General features: G+C 39.4%; 1 protein-coding gene across 1 annotated transcript in view; it reads left to right on the forward strand.

The window, feature by feature from the left end:
• Positions 1-14,440, forward strand: part of LOC120221380 (eukaryotic translation initiation factor 4 gamma 3) — a gene marked incomplete at its 3' end in the record, with an annotated part of 80,578 nt that extends 66,138 nt beyond the window's left edge. The window contains exons 13-18 of the mRNA XM_039218742.1: positions 2,545-2,639; positions 4,644-4,737; positions 6,503-6,620; positions 8,504-8,724; positions 10,197-10,315; positions 14,268-14,440. Coding sequence (XP_039074673.1) covers positions 2,545-2,639; positions 4,644-4,737; positions 6,503-6,620; positions 8,504-8,724; positions 10,197-10,315; positions 14,268-14,440 — 820 coding nt within the window. The remainder of the gene's footprint in view (positions 1-2,544; positions 2,640-4,643; positions 4,738-6,502; positions 6,621-8,503; positions 8,725-10,196; positions 10,316-14,267) is intronic.
• Between the last annotated feature and the right edge of the window lie 824 nt (positions 14,441-15,264).

Genomic DNA, 15,264 nt, shown 5'->3' on the forward strand with positions numbered 1-15,264 from the left:
GATGATAAATATTTGGAAGGAAAGGAATAATCTTAGTCATGAAATTAAAATAAACATATACTGTAAAGAGGCATAGACAAACCTGACTGAAGCAAAATATAAGTATTCAGAATCAGTGAGAAATGTTTGTCTGGAAGAATGGAGCCTGATTAAGAACTGATATCTTAGACATTAAAGTGCCAGTATGAAGTTTTGAAGAAAGGGTAATGTCATGCTGGATGTATATAAATTTTTAAAAAGTCTGTTGCTTTTAACACGATGAATCAAAGGGGAACACTGAACTTGGAAATGTTGTTCCTGCTGCAATCCTGGTAATAATAATTATAAAGTGGAAGAAATAGGAGAAACTATGAAAGGTGAAATGGAGGACATTTTACACCTGAGAAAGTAGAAACTCCATTGACTGAGTTCAGAACATTGGAAGAGGAAACCTTTTTTAGGAGGGAAATGATCAGTGTTCTCATGAGCCTGTTTATGTTGAGATGGCAGGAGAGCATCCAGATGGGAACGCTTACTTGTCCGCCCTGCTGTTGAGTGAGCCGGCAGTCACCGGAGCTCATAGCAGCGTTGTGGTTGAGAGCATAGACTGGAATCAACTGTGTGCATTTGAATTTCAGCTCTCCTGCATCCTAGCTGTATGACCTTGCACAAGTCACTTGATCTGTAAAACAGATCCAATAGAGTGGTTCCTAGGATTTGTGTGAGGGTGGAAAGAAGTGTAGTGTGTCAAGTGTTCAGCTTAGCAACGGGTGCACAGACCATAGAGCTCATACTGAACACATGAGAGATGAATACTCTAGGAAAGAAAGTGTACTTTTAAGTTCCGTGGGACACCATGCTTCCTCACCTTCCTCTCCCTAGTACCTAGCACAGTGCCTTTCACGTAATGACTCTTATTTATTATTGAACTAGATAGAGAACCCAGTCCATGGAAGATGTCTACAGAGGACTAAAGGAAGAAGAGGACTCTTGGAAAATTGACAGATAAAGAACAACTGCAGAGGAAGGAGTACTAGGATATAAGAAACAAACAAGAAACAAGTTTGTTCATGCTCAGTAACATCAGATAGCACAAAGACAGCCACGTGTGTGAGGGTCAGAGAGGCTGTTAGGTAGACAGCTTGGTCGTCTGTCTTTCAACGCGTATAAGTTCCCATCACTTAATAGGAGAGACAAAGTAAAGTCCCTGCCTTCATGCAGCCTATGTCATACCTTACCCGGGGGACAGACAATAAATACTCAAATAAAATATGTAATTTTGTCCGATCACTTTTTCTAGAGAAAAAGATAAAGCAGAGAGGGAGAAAGCGGGTGATGCCAGGCTTGGTGGGTAAAGGTGCGATTTTATTTATTTATTTATTTATTTATTTAAATGTTTATTTTTGAGAACATGCGAGTGGGGGAGGGAAAGAGAGAGAGGGAGACAGGATCCACAGCAGGCTCTGCCCTGTCAGCACAGAGCCCAATGTGGGGCCCAAACTCACAAACCATGAGATCATGACCTCAGCCAAAGTCAGATGCTTAACAAACGGAGCCACTCAGGCACCCTGATGTGTAATTCTACATAGGGTGGTTTGAGCGCCTGCTAAAGTTGGTGTTTGAGCAAAGACCTGAAGCAAGTGTAACGGAATTAAGCCATGGGCATATCTGGGGAAAGGTTTTTAGGCAAAGGGAATTGTAAGTAAAAGGCTCTTGAAGTAGCATTTTCAGGGAATAGCAAGGAGACCAGTGTGGTAGGAGCAGAGAACATAGGGAGAGAGTAGTGGAGGATGGGGCCTGAGAGGCAGGAGTCCAGATTAATCAGAGCTTGGAGGCCATTCATAAACAATGTGGGATTTTATCTGAGTTAAATGGAGAGATAATGGAAGTGTTTCTAAGCACAGAAGTGATAGGACATGACTTGTACTTTATTTGGGTCTTGCTGGCCGCCATGATGCAGACAGTTGAGGGTGGAAGCAGAGAAACTAGTGAAGATGGTTTTATTACTAATCGAGGAAATGTTAGTGGTGAAAACCAAAGTGGTGGTGTTTGCAGTAATAAGAGCTAGATGCTGAATATGTCAAACCGACAAGATTTGCTGACAAATTGGGTGCCAAGTGTGAGAGACATAGGAGTCAGGGTTTTCTGCCTGAGCAGTCGATATGTTGGAGAAGCAGACTGGGGCGTGGTGAGCGGGTGGTGATCCAAGTACACTGTGTCATTTAACACCATTAAATGAAATAAGCTTTCTAGTAAATAATTTCCATCTGAAGTGTTATAATCATTAGCTATAAACATTAGATCTGGCCCTCCTTTGTCCAGCACCAAATCTCTATTCATTTTATCAGTTAATTTCCTCTCGGTCGGGCATGTTCCACAGTATTTCTATGTGACATGTTCATGTTGTAGGTACTAAAAAGACTGTCAGCAGTGCTTTAACAGTTTTTTTTTTTGTCTTTTTCCTTGATTTTGATTGGAGCTGCTGAGTTGAAAATAGTGCTCACTCTTTCATTATCAAACTGACTTGAGTTTGTGAGAAACTGACTCACTCTGTTCTCCCTGCAGGTGTCCAGAGAGTGGATGAAGGTGGATGGAACACTGTACAGGGGGCCAAGAATAGTCGGGTACTAGACCCCTCAAAATTCCTTAAAATCACTAAGGTGAGTATGACATTTACAACACAACAACTACCTGAGAACGGGACTCTCAGAATTATTTCTTGCTCATGTAAAACAGCTATATTGCAAAGTTTATGAGGGAGTGGTTTTTCAAAACAGATGCTTTGCTACAAGTCTGTATTTATCAGTGTATTCTTACGTACTTGTCCTGGTGTTAGTCCTTTTTATTTCTTGGAGAGTTTACTAAGGGGGAAGAGACTAGTTTAATTCTTAAAGTTATCAGATGCTTAATATAAGAGAGATGGTAATAAAGATATTTCAAAAGCTGTAGTCGATTATAAGCTTTTATACAATGTATCTTTAGCTCTGGGGAAGAAGCATCTACCTGTTTAGGCCTAACTTGAAAGGAATTAACAGTTTGCCATGTCCAAGGCCTACTAGAAATCAAGAGGACCCACTGCTAGAAATCATTCTGTGATAAAGATTTAATACATTCTGCCCTCCTCTCCCTGGAGAATCCATGGTGGTAACACGGGGAAGGAGGTTTTTCCGGGCAGATGTCTTCAGCAGAAGTTGATCACTCTAAGTAGGGTGAAGAACCTTGGAGAACATAGAGAAAGTGGCAGTATCTTTTGTAAAAGTGGAAACTTCTACAGCCCGGTAGGTTTACAAATCATTTACAAGTCTGATTTGAACCTTCCTTGTGTAATACACTTTCCATAGTTCTGAAAATTGGCATTCTGCTGGTAGGGTACCAAAGGCAATCTAACGCTAACACGAAAACATCAGATGAAGGAAGATAACTGACAGAAAGAAAAAGAGTTTGAGAAAATTGGAAGAAGATGGGGTGTCATTTGCATCTTCATGTCAAAGGATTGCTTTAGCTTAGAACATTTGCTGTTTTCTCACTTGATTTTAATTAGCTAGGATCCTATTCTCTAAGATTCTGGTAAATTCTTCTAGTTGTTTATGTCTCAGGGCAGGGATTCCACTTCTGAATACAGCTTGATTCCCATCCATTTCTAGCAAGAGATGGTTTTAGCCAAAATCTTACACATTTAGAGAATTTCTCCAGTGTCAACCCAAACATCTTTGAAAATTTTTTCTATACTGAATAACAGCGTTTGTGTTTTTAAATACGGTTTCCATGCATGGATACTATAAAAAAGCACAGTGCTGATATTAAGCTACAGCATTATTTCCTGAATATTTTAAAAGATTTGAAGGTGTTTTTAAATAAGTTTTGTGTATATTCAAACAGTTATACTACAGGTACTGTACTTAAATATCCTAGAAAATGTTCAAAACCAGTAAACAAATGCATTGTTAACTGGCAGAGATTTGTGTGAAAGCCTGTCATAGAGCTAGGCAGTGCTATTAGAGTGTATTAACCCTTCTTTTACAAAGAGCTACATTGTACCTTACTGTGGTATATGTTTTCTAATTAGTATTACATTGTAATTCTACTCACATGTACAAATGTTGTATTCCCTGTGGAGCCTGGCATCCTAACTTCCCATCTAATACTATATTTGCTTTTTGTCTTATTCCCCTGTATTGAATGCTGCCATTCCATTTCTCCATCCTCAGCCCCCACCTGTATCAGGCTCTGCTAAAATGTGAAATCTTTGTGCCTTCTGACCTGTTTTCTGACAATAATATGAAGAGAGATTAAGGACTTAATTTTGTAGTATACACAATTCATATATTCCTTTACTTCTTTTTTAAATCACTGGGCATTACTGGATAGGAGGAATGATTAGAAAGTGCTTACATTTAGTCAAACGCCACACCATCCTAGAGGACCTGAACGCATCCGCCAGACCAGTGGTTCTAAACTGTTCTGTGGAAACTGGATTCTAAGCAAGTAGTTCAGGGGGCACCACAATGGCACTTGAATATGGACAGCTCCCTTTTATATCTCTTAAATTGGCATTCCAAGCACTATCTTATTGCTAAAGTTGGTTTTCACTGCATGGAACGGAAAAAGATAAACCATTCTAGAACGTTGCCTATAATACTGGCTTGTGGTCACTTACATTACAGCCCACAATTGATGAGAAAATTCAGCTGGTACCTAAAGCACAGCTGGGCAGTTGGGGAAAGGGCAGCAGTGGTGGAGCAAAGGCAAGCGAGACCGGTAAGTGTGGCGTGTCCTTCTTGGGAACCTGGGTGTGGTCTGGTATTCGCCGTGTAGTATGTTCCCACATCATTCAGTAATGTTTTTAGGAACAGATCTATAGACAAAGCATGCCCGACGTTACTGGTGTCCCTCGCAATGTGGATCTTCAGGTATTTTAAATATTTGGAGTTTTTTTAGTTCAATTAGGCTATTTAAGACTTTAATCTCTTAGGTTCCTTTGTTGGTGGTGGTCACAAATTCAATATAATTAGAGAATTACTGGGATCGCAGATGAAGAGGAAACTCATTCTGCTGAGGAAAAGAATTGGATAAGAGAGTTGTAAAGGACTTAGATTGAAATATTTTTCAAAATCTTTATCAAAAGTTATATTTTCAGAAATTTAACCTGAGGACTTAAATGTTTAGACCATCAGAAACACATTTTTTTTTAATGTTTATTTTTGAGAGAGAGAGAGGAGAGACAGAGTGCAAGTGGGGGAGGGCAAAGGGAGGAAGAGACAGAATCCGAAGCAGGCTTCAGGCTCTGAGCTGTCAGTATGGAGCCCAGTGCAGAGCTTGAACTCAAGACTGCAAGATCAAGACCTAAGCTGAAGTCAGATACTTAATCAACTGAACCACCCAGGCACCCCCACAAACACATCTTAAAGCTGAGGAAGTCCAGTAGAAAGTATAAGATGTTAACCTTTTATAAATGGTAGAATAAAACTTTTAATTTAACTTGCTTTCCATATTTCCCTTCCACTAAGTAATTTTGACCTTTGATTCTTTAAATTTCATTTATTTATTTTGAGAGAGAGCTAGCAGGGGAGGGACACAGAATCCTAAGCAGGCTCCACACTGTGAGCACAAAGCCCAATGTGGGGTTCAATCCTACAAACCCTGAGACCATGACCTGAGCTGAAATCAAGTCAGACACTTAACTGACTGAGCCACCCAGGTGCCCCTTTATTAGTTAGCTTTTTTTTTTTTTAATTTTTTTTTAAATGTTTTATTTATTTCTGAGACAGAAAGGCAGCATGAGCAGGGGAGGGTCAGAGAGAAAGGGAGACACAGAATCTGAAGCAGGCTCCAGGCTCTGAGCTAGCTGAGCTAGCTGTCAGCACAGAGCCCAACGCAGGGCTCGAACCCACAAGCAGTGAGATCATGTCCTGAGCCGAAGTCAGAGGCTTAACCAACTGAACCACCCAGGTGCCCCATTAGTTAGCTTTTTTAAGTGCAGTATTTTGTTTTGTTTTTGCTTGTCTCCCTCCCTCCCTACTTACCACTCCCGCCCCCTTCCCTGTATAGGATAGTTTAAAGCAGCAAATGGTTGTAATGAACAAAGATTTCTAAAAAAATAATTTTTTTGGCAGACAAATTCCTTCTAACATTATGCTTCTAAGAGTATAGTCTGTGGACCAGAAGATTGGCATCACCTTATTACACTTGTTAGAAATACCTAGTCTCGGGGTGCCTGGGTGGCTTAGTCGGTTAAGCGTCCGACTTTTGCTTAGGTCATGATCTCGCAGTTCATGGGTTTGGGTTCGTGCTGACTGCCAGCTCAGAGCCTGGAGCCTGTTTCAGTCTGTGACTCCCTCTGTCTCTGGCCCTCCCCTGCTCACGCTATCTCTCTCTCTCTCTCCTAGAAATTAAAAAAAAAAAAAAAAAAAAACCTAGTCTCGAACAAACCCCCCTTTTCTTTGTAGAGAGCCAGATGAATTAAAAAGAACCTTTTAGTCATGTGATTTGTATTTTTTCCCCCCTCAATCCTCAACACCTATAGATGCCTTACGGTCAAGTGCTTCCAGTTTAAACAGATTCTCTGCTTTGCAACCTCCAGCACCCTCAGGGTCTACATCATCTACACCTTTAGAGTTTGATTCCCGGCGGACCTTAACCAGGTATGAAGCCCACTCTCCATGTTAACCGAAGACTGACCTGCTTGTGGATGTCTGTTTCTCTCCCTCTCCTTTTCTCTCTTTCTCAGTTATTCCCTCCCTCTCTCCCTTTTCACTCACTCACACACACACACACACACACACACACACACACACACACACATTATGATTATCATCTCTGTGCATGGATTTCTTTTATCCCTGAGGTTGGTTTTCTTTTTCTTTTCCTTTGATCTTCACGTTCTATAATTTAGATATAGAACATAAGATAAGAACATAATTGTGGTGGATTTGGGATGGGGTAGAAAGGAAGGGCAAGTTACCTGCCAAGTTTATAATAGTTTGTTTCTTTTTTAAGAATTTTTCTTAATGTTTATTTATTTTTGGGAGAGAGAGACAGAGAGAGACAGAGCACAAGCAGGGAAGGGGCAGAGACAGAAGACACAGAATCCGAAGCAGGCTCCAGGCTCCAAGGTGTCAGCACAGAGCCCGATGAGGAGCTCGAACTCACCATGAGCCGAAGTCGGACACTTAGCTGACTGAGCTACCCAGGCACCCCAGTATAACAGTTTGCTTCTTAAGAAAGCCAGACCCATCCAAACAGCCCGGAGGCTGGTGGGGGGGTTCACTAAACTAAGGCCTCAGGATGCTCTAGATAACCTAACACTCTAAAGCATGTGAATTAAAGGGCCTGACAGCCCACCCATATGTGTCTCTGTCACACTGTTCTTCAAGTTCTGCTATCCTTTGTTTCTTACTATTCTCTGTATTGTACTGTTCTACTTTCATTTATGTAGGATTGATACAGTCAAGTGTTCTGTCGGTTGGTTTATAAGGAATGTAGACCTATAATATAATGCCAGGAACAAAATTTTTATTTTTCATTTTCTTAAGATTTTATTTTTAAGTAATCTCTACACCCAGTGTGGGACTTGAACTTAAAACCCTGAGATCAAGGGTCACATGCTTTACTGACTGAGCCAGCCAGGTACCCCTCAATATTTTCAACATAAGAACTTTTAGAGCTGCAGTTGCCTTAAGCTCTCAAAGTTTCCTTTTTTATTATTGTAGCCCATTTGGCCAGGTAGACTTTCTAAACTATGTTGCTGTTTTCTTGGCTTCTACAACAAAATATGCTTAGCACAATTCAACTTCTAGTGATGGCTCAGCTTGTCATGAAGCATCATTAGTGGCTCTTTGCCCTGACATAGATTTCCCCTGATGGCTCTACTCTTTGAGTACTTGTGTCTGTTCTTTCAGAGGTTAGACCACTGTCATGCCTCTTGTCCTTTCTCCTCTCTTCCTTTTCATTTGCTGCTCCTGCCCTGCGATGGGCTAAGGAACTACTTGCCCAAATGATGGGAACTGTCTGAAAAAGAGACTAGGGAAATAAGAATATTCTCTCTTACATAAAGTATGTGACTTTGGCCATTCAAAAACTACTACTGCTACTTGGTTCTCAAAATACTCTACTTTTATTTGAAGTTTCTGAATAAATACTGTATCATTGTCTAATTTTTAAGATAGTGAAAACATGTTTGTCGGATATTCTTGATCCCTTTTCACTTTTTTAGCGCATACTGTCATCACTGTCGTCTTTATTAGATGATTTAAAAAACTAAAAGAATTGCTATTGCATTTTAAAATCTTAAGTAGTATCACTTTAATATTCATGAAAAAAACTAAGGCATACTTAACATTCTCTGGAAGCACTGATTTTTACTTGTTTATATGATTAGAGTCTGAAGTAGAATTGGTGCCTCACATATCTAAAGTCATGTGTGAAAATTAACATGCTTTTAGAAAATCTTAATGTTATTTTATAACTTGAATGCATAGTGGATGGGGTGGTCTTTCTTCTGACAAAGCATATTTTGTCTTTTAAGTCGTGGAAGCATGGGCAGGGAGAAGAATGACAAGCCCCTGCCGCCTGCAGCAGCCCGTCCCAATACTTTCATGAGAGGCGGCAGCAGCAAAGACCTGTTGGACAATCAGTCTCAGGAAGAGCAGCGCAGGGAGATGCTTGAGACGGTGAAGCAGCTCACAGGAGGCCTGGACGTGGAGAGGAACAGCGCAGAGGCCGACCGAAGCAAGGCCCGGGAGTCAGGTGAGAGCCTTGATACACACATACAGAAAGAAAATGGAGGCCTTAATGTGGAATGAAAAAGACTCTGTCCCTGTGTAGGTTTCAGAATCATTACATGATAATAACATTCCAGTATCTTAAAAGGTAGAGGGCATCTTCATAGTTTTGTAACATCGGGCCCATTTCCCAGGTTATCCCTTTGTTCAATAATTCATATGTTTTCCTCATTCTCTATTAAATGTGATGGTGATGAGGGTCTCTTGGTGTATATTAAGCAATCTGAATTTCTTAACAGATTCTCAAAATAACCCCTTACTGTGCATTACAGTGCATGGGCTTTGTGGAGCCCTCCAAATTCTGGCATTCAAAGCAAACCAAAGAGAAAAGATCAGATTGTCTTTTGTTACCTTCATCTTGGTAGTATCTGTGACCTTTGTACGTGTTTAGCATGTATATCATTAGAGGACCAACTCAGATAATGCTCATTACCTCATTTACATAACCTGTCTGCATTTCTGTTTGCTCATGTGTTAATGTGGGGATGGTAAATGTGCCCACCCTGTAGAGTTATGAAGATTAAATGAGAAGTCTATACAGGTAAATATTTAGAACTTTATCTGATACAGATTTTTCAAAAGGTATTAAATGTCATGATGATGATGATGACAATGAAAAACAGCTTAAAGATAATTTTCAGCATCTTTAAAATATTAATCCTGAGGTAATGCTGGTTGTTTATAACATTTTTATAGCTTTCAATTTTTTTTACTTTTTTTTTTTTTTTTTTTTACAATTTAAAATTTTGTCTCCTAACTATAGTCTCTAAATGGATTCAGAGGCAAATTGAAATGTCTTCTCCCAGCTGATAGACTTCAGATTTTTTAACTTGAGGGACCTGTGGCTTTCTGATAAGTACAAACAGAAAAATGCTATGAAGGAGAGGAACAGAGTTCTAGAAAGGTACTTAACAAAGGAACTATCTAGAATTGATACAGAGGGATATCAGGAAGGCTTCCCTCAGGTCTGATGAACAGGACTTAGAATAGATTTATAGGAAGGGAGGGGTCTAGAGCAAAGAGAAATCACTGCAGCCAGGAGCAGCAGCACCACGTAGTCACACAACTGCCCGTGACCAGTGTGGTTAGAGCCCTGGGCAGGATGGTACAAGCTCTGCGTGCTCTTCATCACTGAAACAGTGGAAAAGAACCAAAATGCAGACAGGGCCAGAAAAGCTCTAATTATAAACATTTGCCGTATGTTCTTATATTCTTTTAATTGTAGAATGTGAAGTTACTTAGTGCCTATCTATCTATGCTAAAATAAATATTTCTCTTTTCTGCTTTTAGGTGTCTTGCTTTCTTAGATTTGTATCTATGTTAATGCTTTTATGGAAAAATCAGTGTAACAACAAATAAATATTGTCAACCATAATCCTGCCATCTTAATTGCAATTTTTGTCGTTTTTACTTTCTCACTCTTTTTAACCTCATTAGTAGCAAAACCAGAAATTCCAGCAACATCAGCCCCTGACAAGCCTGCATTGTCAGAATTGGAGATGGAGAGGAAGTCTAAATCTATCATCGATGAATTTCTACACATTAATGATTTTAAGGTAAATGAAGTTTGGAAAAAAAGAAGGCAACAACACAGAAATCCCTGCAGCAGAGAGATACAGTAACTTGGCTCTGGTCTAAAGCATTTGTCACTAAGACTCGGAGTAATCCAGGTCTCATACAGTTTGGTTTGCACAACTCGGATGCACTCTTATCAGCTATTCTCTTTTAAATAAATAATGGAGGACACAAGATCACGTGGCAGGAAGGGGAAATGACTACCAGTCCATCCCCACAGTGGGAAAACCACACTGACTTTGATGTTCTTGAGCCAAAACCCACACGTTATCTTTATTTGGCATTCCTACCTCCCTGTACATTACCTGTCATGATCTTCACAGTCCTTTTATGGTCATTCTTGTATTAACTTTAAATTACGGCTGGCATTACTTTCTATTTCGTAAGTGGAAACCTGATGCACCAAGGAGTAATCCCACTGTGTTGGGGCCAGACAGCCTAAGTGAAACATTTAAGACACAGCTTTGAATTTGCTGTTCTTTAACCCTAACTTTCTCTTTCATCTTCATTTTAAGATGGTAGCGAATAAAATAGACATAACGCCTGACTTCATGAGCCCTATAGTCTAATGACGGAGACAGATCATAAAGAGTTAACTCAACAAATAGGTATTTAAATTGTAGTTATAGTAAATGCCAGTAGACCTCTAGGATCTTAGGGGAGATTCATATAATAGGACCTAGCTTAGGGATCTGGAGTCAGACAAGTCTTAATCATTTCTCAGATATATTAACTTCTTTTGCTTTAGCATTGTATTAAGAATTCTTTCAAGCTTATTTGTTCTCTTGACAGTATAGCCATTATCTGCTTTCTATACATGTCACCTTGATTAACTATAACCTAGCTTTCTAAAGCCCTCAAGCCTTTGAAATGGCCTAAAATTCAGAAGTACTAAGAGATTTTGATGATGAGCCAGTTAGTTGGAAAGGATATACCAAGTCAATGAGCAACAAAAACTTTGAAAGGAGAAAAGTATGACTCTGTGATGAATGGGAGCCATAGGTTGAAAAAGACCTTAGTAACACATGAGTGCAACAGGAGGACTCTTTGAAAGATCTTAGCCCTAGGCCTGGCCTGTAATATGGAAGGAACACAGTCCATTGTGACTCAGATATTTCACTGTACAATGTACAAGGCAGATCTGCAGGTTGATGATAAGAAGCAGGTAATATTGTCAAACTGTGAGGGTTTACTGTGTGCTAGGTGCCATTAGTTCATTTAATCCTCATAATGCCCTCCTGATATTAATACTATTTATAGCTATTTTATAGATAATGAAACTGAGATGCAGAGATGTTAACGAACTTGATCTGAATCATGCTTCTGATTGGTGGCCGACTCAGGATTTAAAATTAGGCTTCTAAAGGTGCCTGGCTTGCTAAGTCAGTAAAGCATGTAACTCATGACCTCAGGGTTGTAGGTGTGAGCCCCACATTGGGTGTTGAGATTACTTAAAAAGAAAATCTTTTTAATTTTTTTTTAATTTTTTTATAGTTTATTTATTTTTGAGACAAAGAGAGACAGAGCATGAGCGGGGGAGGGGCAGAGAGAGAGGGAGACACACAATCTGAAGGAGGCTCCAGGCTCTGAGCTGTCAGCACAGAGCCCGACACAGGGCTCAAACCCACAAACCGCAAGACCATGACGTGAGCTGAAGTCGGACACTTAACCAACTGAGCCTCCCAAGCGCGCCAAGAAAATCTTTAAAAAAAAATAAATAAAAGTAAAGTAAAAGTAGGCTTCTAGCTTCAGAGCAGAGACAATACTTTACTTGATTACCTTTAAGTTTATTAGTGTGTTATGCTAATGTCTCACAGAGCTCATCCTAAGGAAACGGTTTTTCTAGCATCTTAGTAGGTGCTAAGGTAGGTGTTAAATATAGTAGTAAAATAAAGTAGGTGTTGAAAATAATACAAACTAATATGTTTTGTGTTTAGCACTATGCAAAGTCCCTTTTTATGTGCATTCCTCACAGTAACCTTATGATAGGAAGTCAAGCCTGAAAGATTATTACACTCCTGAATTCACATAGTAGTAAGTGGCAGAGCCAGGATTCAAACATACATTTATCTGACTCCACACCCTATGTTTTTTAGCCTCTGTGATATATAGTTATTGAGTAACTAAAATGTGCCAGCCACAATTTTAGGATATCCTGCCTGGATGTTCTGTAGTGTGTGTAGTGAGCAACATAGTCTCTTGCTGTGGGTCATTTGTGGAGCCTGTGTTCTAGTGGGAGATAGAAAACTGCCCTAATGACAGATAATAAATAAACAACAGATATAAAAAGAAAAATAATGTTTCAATGCAGAGAAGTAAAACTAGGTGATATGATAGCAGTGATTGGGCAGTCACAGAGACCATAGGCGGTATCAGTTCACCTGAGTACTCAGTGAAATAAGAATCAGACCATGAGAAAATCAGGGAGAAGAGCGTGATTATGAATTGCTGTGACATTAAAAGTACCATAATATAGTTAGTTGACACTACACACAGATTCAGTGAATAGATTCCCATTGTATGACACTGGATCACGTCACATTAAATACCAAAGACATATGTATTCATTTCCATGCTCTCCTAAAAAGCATTATAATGAGGATGGTCTTTAAAATGAGGTAAAAATTCACAAGGATAAAGTATATAGGAAATAGCATCAACATTCTGGAGGTTAGAAATTAGAAGGATGAGTGGTCATTTATTTAGCAGACTATGAATGCACATAAGTTGCGGATGGGGCTGGAAACAGAAGGGATTGATTGGTTTAAAAGTGTATGTAAGACAGTTTTAAATGACAACTGGGCCGAATGTTTCCAAAAATGCGAATGTTCTAAAAAGATGAAGAGAGAAAAAGAAGACATCATGCATCCTGACATGTGATGTCAGGTTTTCAGTTGGATCCTAAACAACAACGAAAAACTCTGGGGACAGTAGTGGAAATTTCATATATGTACTATTTGTCAGATAATATTTTTATTGACATTGTGTTGGATATTAAATTTCTTACATATATATTTTAAAAAATTAACAATTGATGAATCTAGATTGAAGTGAATTTATATATGTGTACATTGTATTATTCAATTCTCTGTAGTTTGAAAATTTGTTAGATAAAAAGTTGATGTGGGGGAGGCATTAAATATAAAAGAGCAGAGGAGAAATAAAGCATCAGTGAGAAACCTAGGTGTGCCTTACTGCCTTCTTCAGTCAAGAGACTGCTCTTCTCACATGCATCTTCCCCCTCAGAAGAGCTACTCTCTTCAGAGGTTGAACCGAAGAATTTTGGATTCAAAGTTGAGGCAGCTGAGGGCAGGGAGGCACACTGCTGTATTGGTGAGTCAGCAACCGTGGCTGCCAGGCCTCAGAGTTACAGACCTCGCCAGATCACCCCATGATAAGGACCATTCCATGAGCTCCATACCCCAGGAGCTTCCTACAAAGGAGTTAGCACTTAAGCTAACCATGTTAACTTTCATATGAAGGAAGACCTTCCTCATTGAAAGTTTTGCAAATACTAATGTACCCAGAAGTACCTAAGTTGGCCACATTAAGTCGTTTGGCTCATGGTGATGAATTTCTGTTTCTTAACATACCATTTTCAGGTTTTTAAATGGTCCTAAGATAGGTACACATTTTGTAGAAAAATATACTTTGACTCTGGTCCTTTGAGTGATCATTAATAAAATTGTTAACCTAAGCACATTACTCTTCTTAAGATCCTCTATTCTACTATTTTTAAATATGGCTAATGTTGCCCATGTCAGCCTGCATTTTACTGAGCTATTTTAATGTTTAAAGAAAAAATGTATGAATACTAGCTTCTTTGTGGAGCTTTCTACTGACTTTGTCATAGTAAAAGATTTTACACTTATTTTAATACTCTGGTAATGGGATCCAGATTTTAGAGTAAGCTTTTATTTGTTCTTTGAACAGGAAGCCATGCAGTGTGTGGAAGAGCTGAATGCCCAGGGCCTCCTACATGTGTTTGTGAGAATGGGAGTGGAGTCCACCCTGGAAAGGAGCCAGATCACCAGGGATCACATGGGCCAATTGCTGTATCAGCTGGTGCAGTCAGAAAAACTCAGCAAACAGGACTTTTTCAAAGGGTTAGTATCCTCCTGAAGAGTGATATTCAATTACTAGGCTCTTGAGTAGTGGCTCTTTTTAAAAATACCTATATTTTTAAGTATTCGTCTATTTCCATAGAGGAAAATTATGTCCACTATAACATATGACTGCTGTGTAAATATACTGATAGTATGTTGGTGGATATGATGGCATTTTGTAGATTGTGCTAGTGTATAAAGGTTATCGCCTGGTTTTCCAAATCCTATTGTTTAGATCTGTGTTAAGATGTCAGTAAGGTAGCAGAGACCCTTTCACCTTGGGGAAACTCAGGCCCTCACCAGCCCATTTACCTGTAAATCCCTACATGTTCTTTGAGGAAAAAAAATCTTTAAATTTTTTTATTTATTTTGAGAGAGAGCACACGCACAGGAGGAGTAGAGGGAGAGAGGGAAACTCAAGGGATCTCCACACTATAGGCACAGAGCCCAGTGTGCGGAACAAACCCACAAAACACAAGATCATGACCTGAGTTGAAATCAAGAGTGAGACGTTCAACCAACTAAGCCCCATAAAAGCTTTTTTTATGTGAGAAAATTTCTGGAAAATCGACTTAACCTAAAAGCCTTATCCTTTTCAATAAACCCTGGTTATTTTGGCCAACGGATGCTTATCTGTCACTCCAGCCCCATAGCAAGATGTGTTACTCCAAATTGTTAATGACTTCGTGTGTTCCAGGTTGGTTTCATTATGATTCCTGTTGATGGCTGCTTTGATGAAGTCTGTCACTAGTGTTGTATCTTCATTAGATCAGGTTGTGATTTGTTTGTGATCATCACACGTGCATGAATTGGATTCTTTGTGG

Source organism: Hyaena hyaena, unplaced genomic scaffold (genome assembly GCF_003009895.1).
Source record: "Hyaena hyaena isolate Hyena2069 unplaced genomic scaffold, ASM300989v1 scaffold_780, whole genome shotgun sequence".
Lineage (NCBI taxonomy): Eukaryota > Metazoa > Chordata > Mammalia > Carnivora > Hyaenidae > Hyaena > Hyaena hyaena.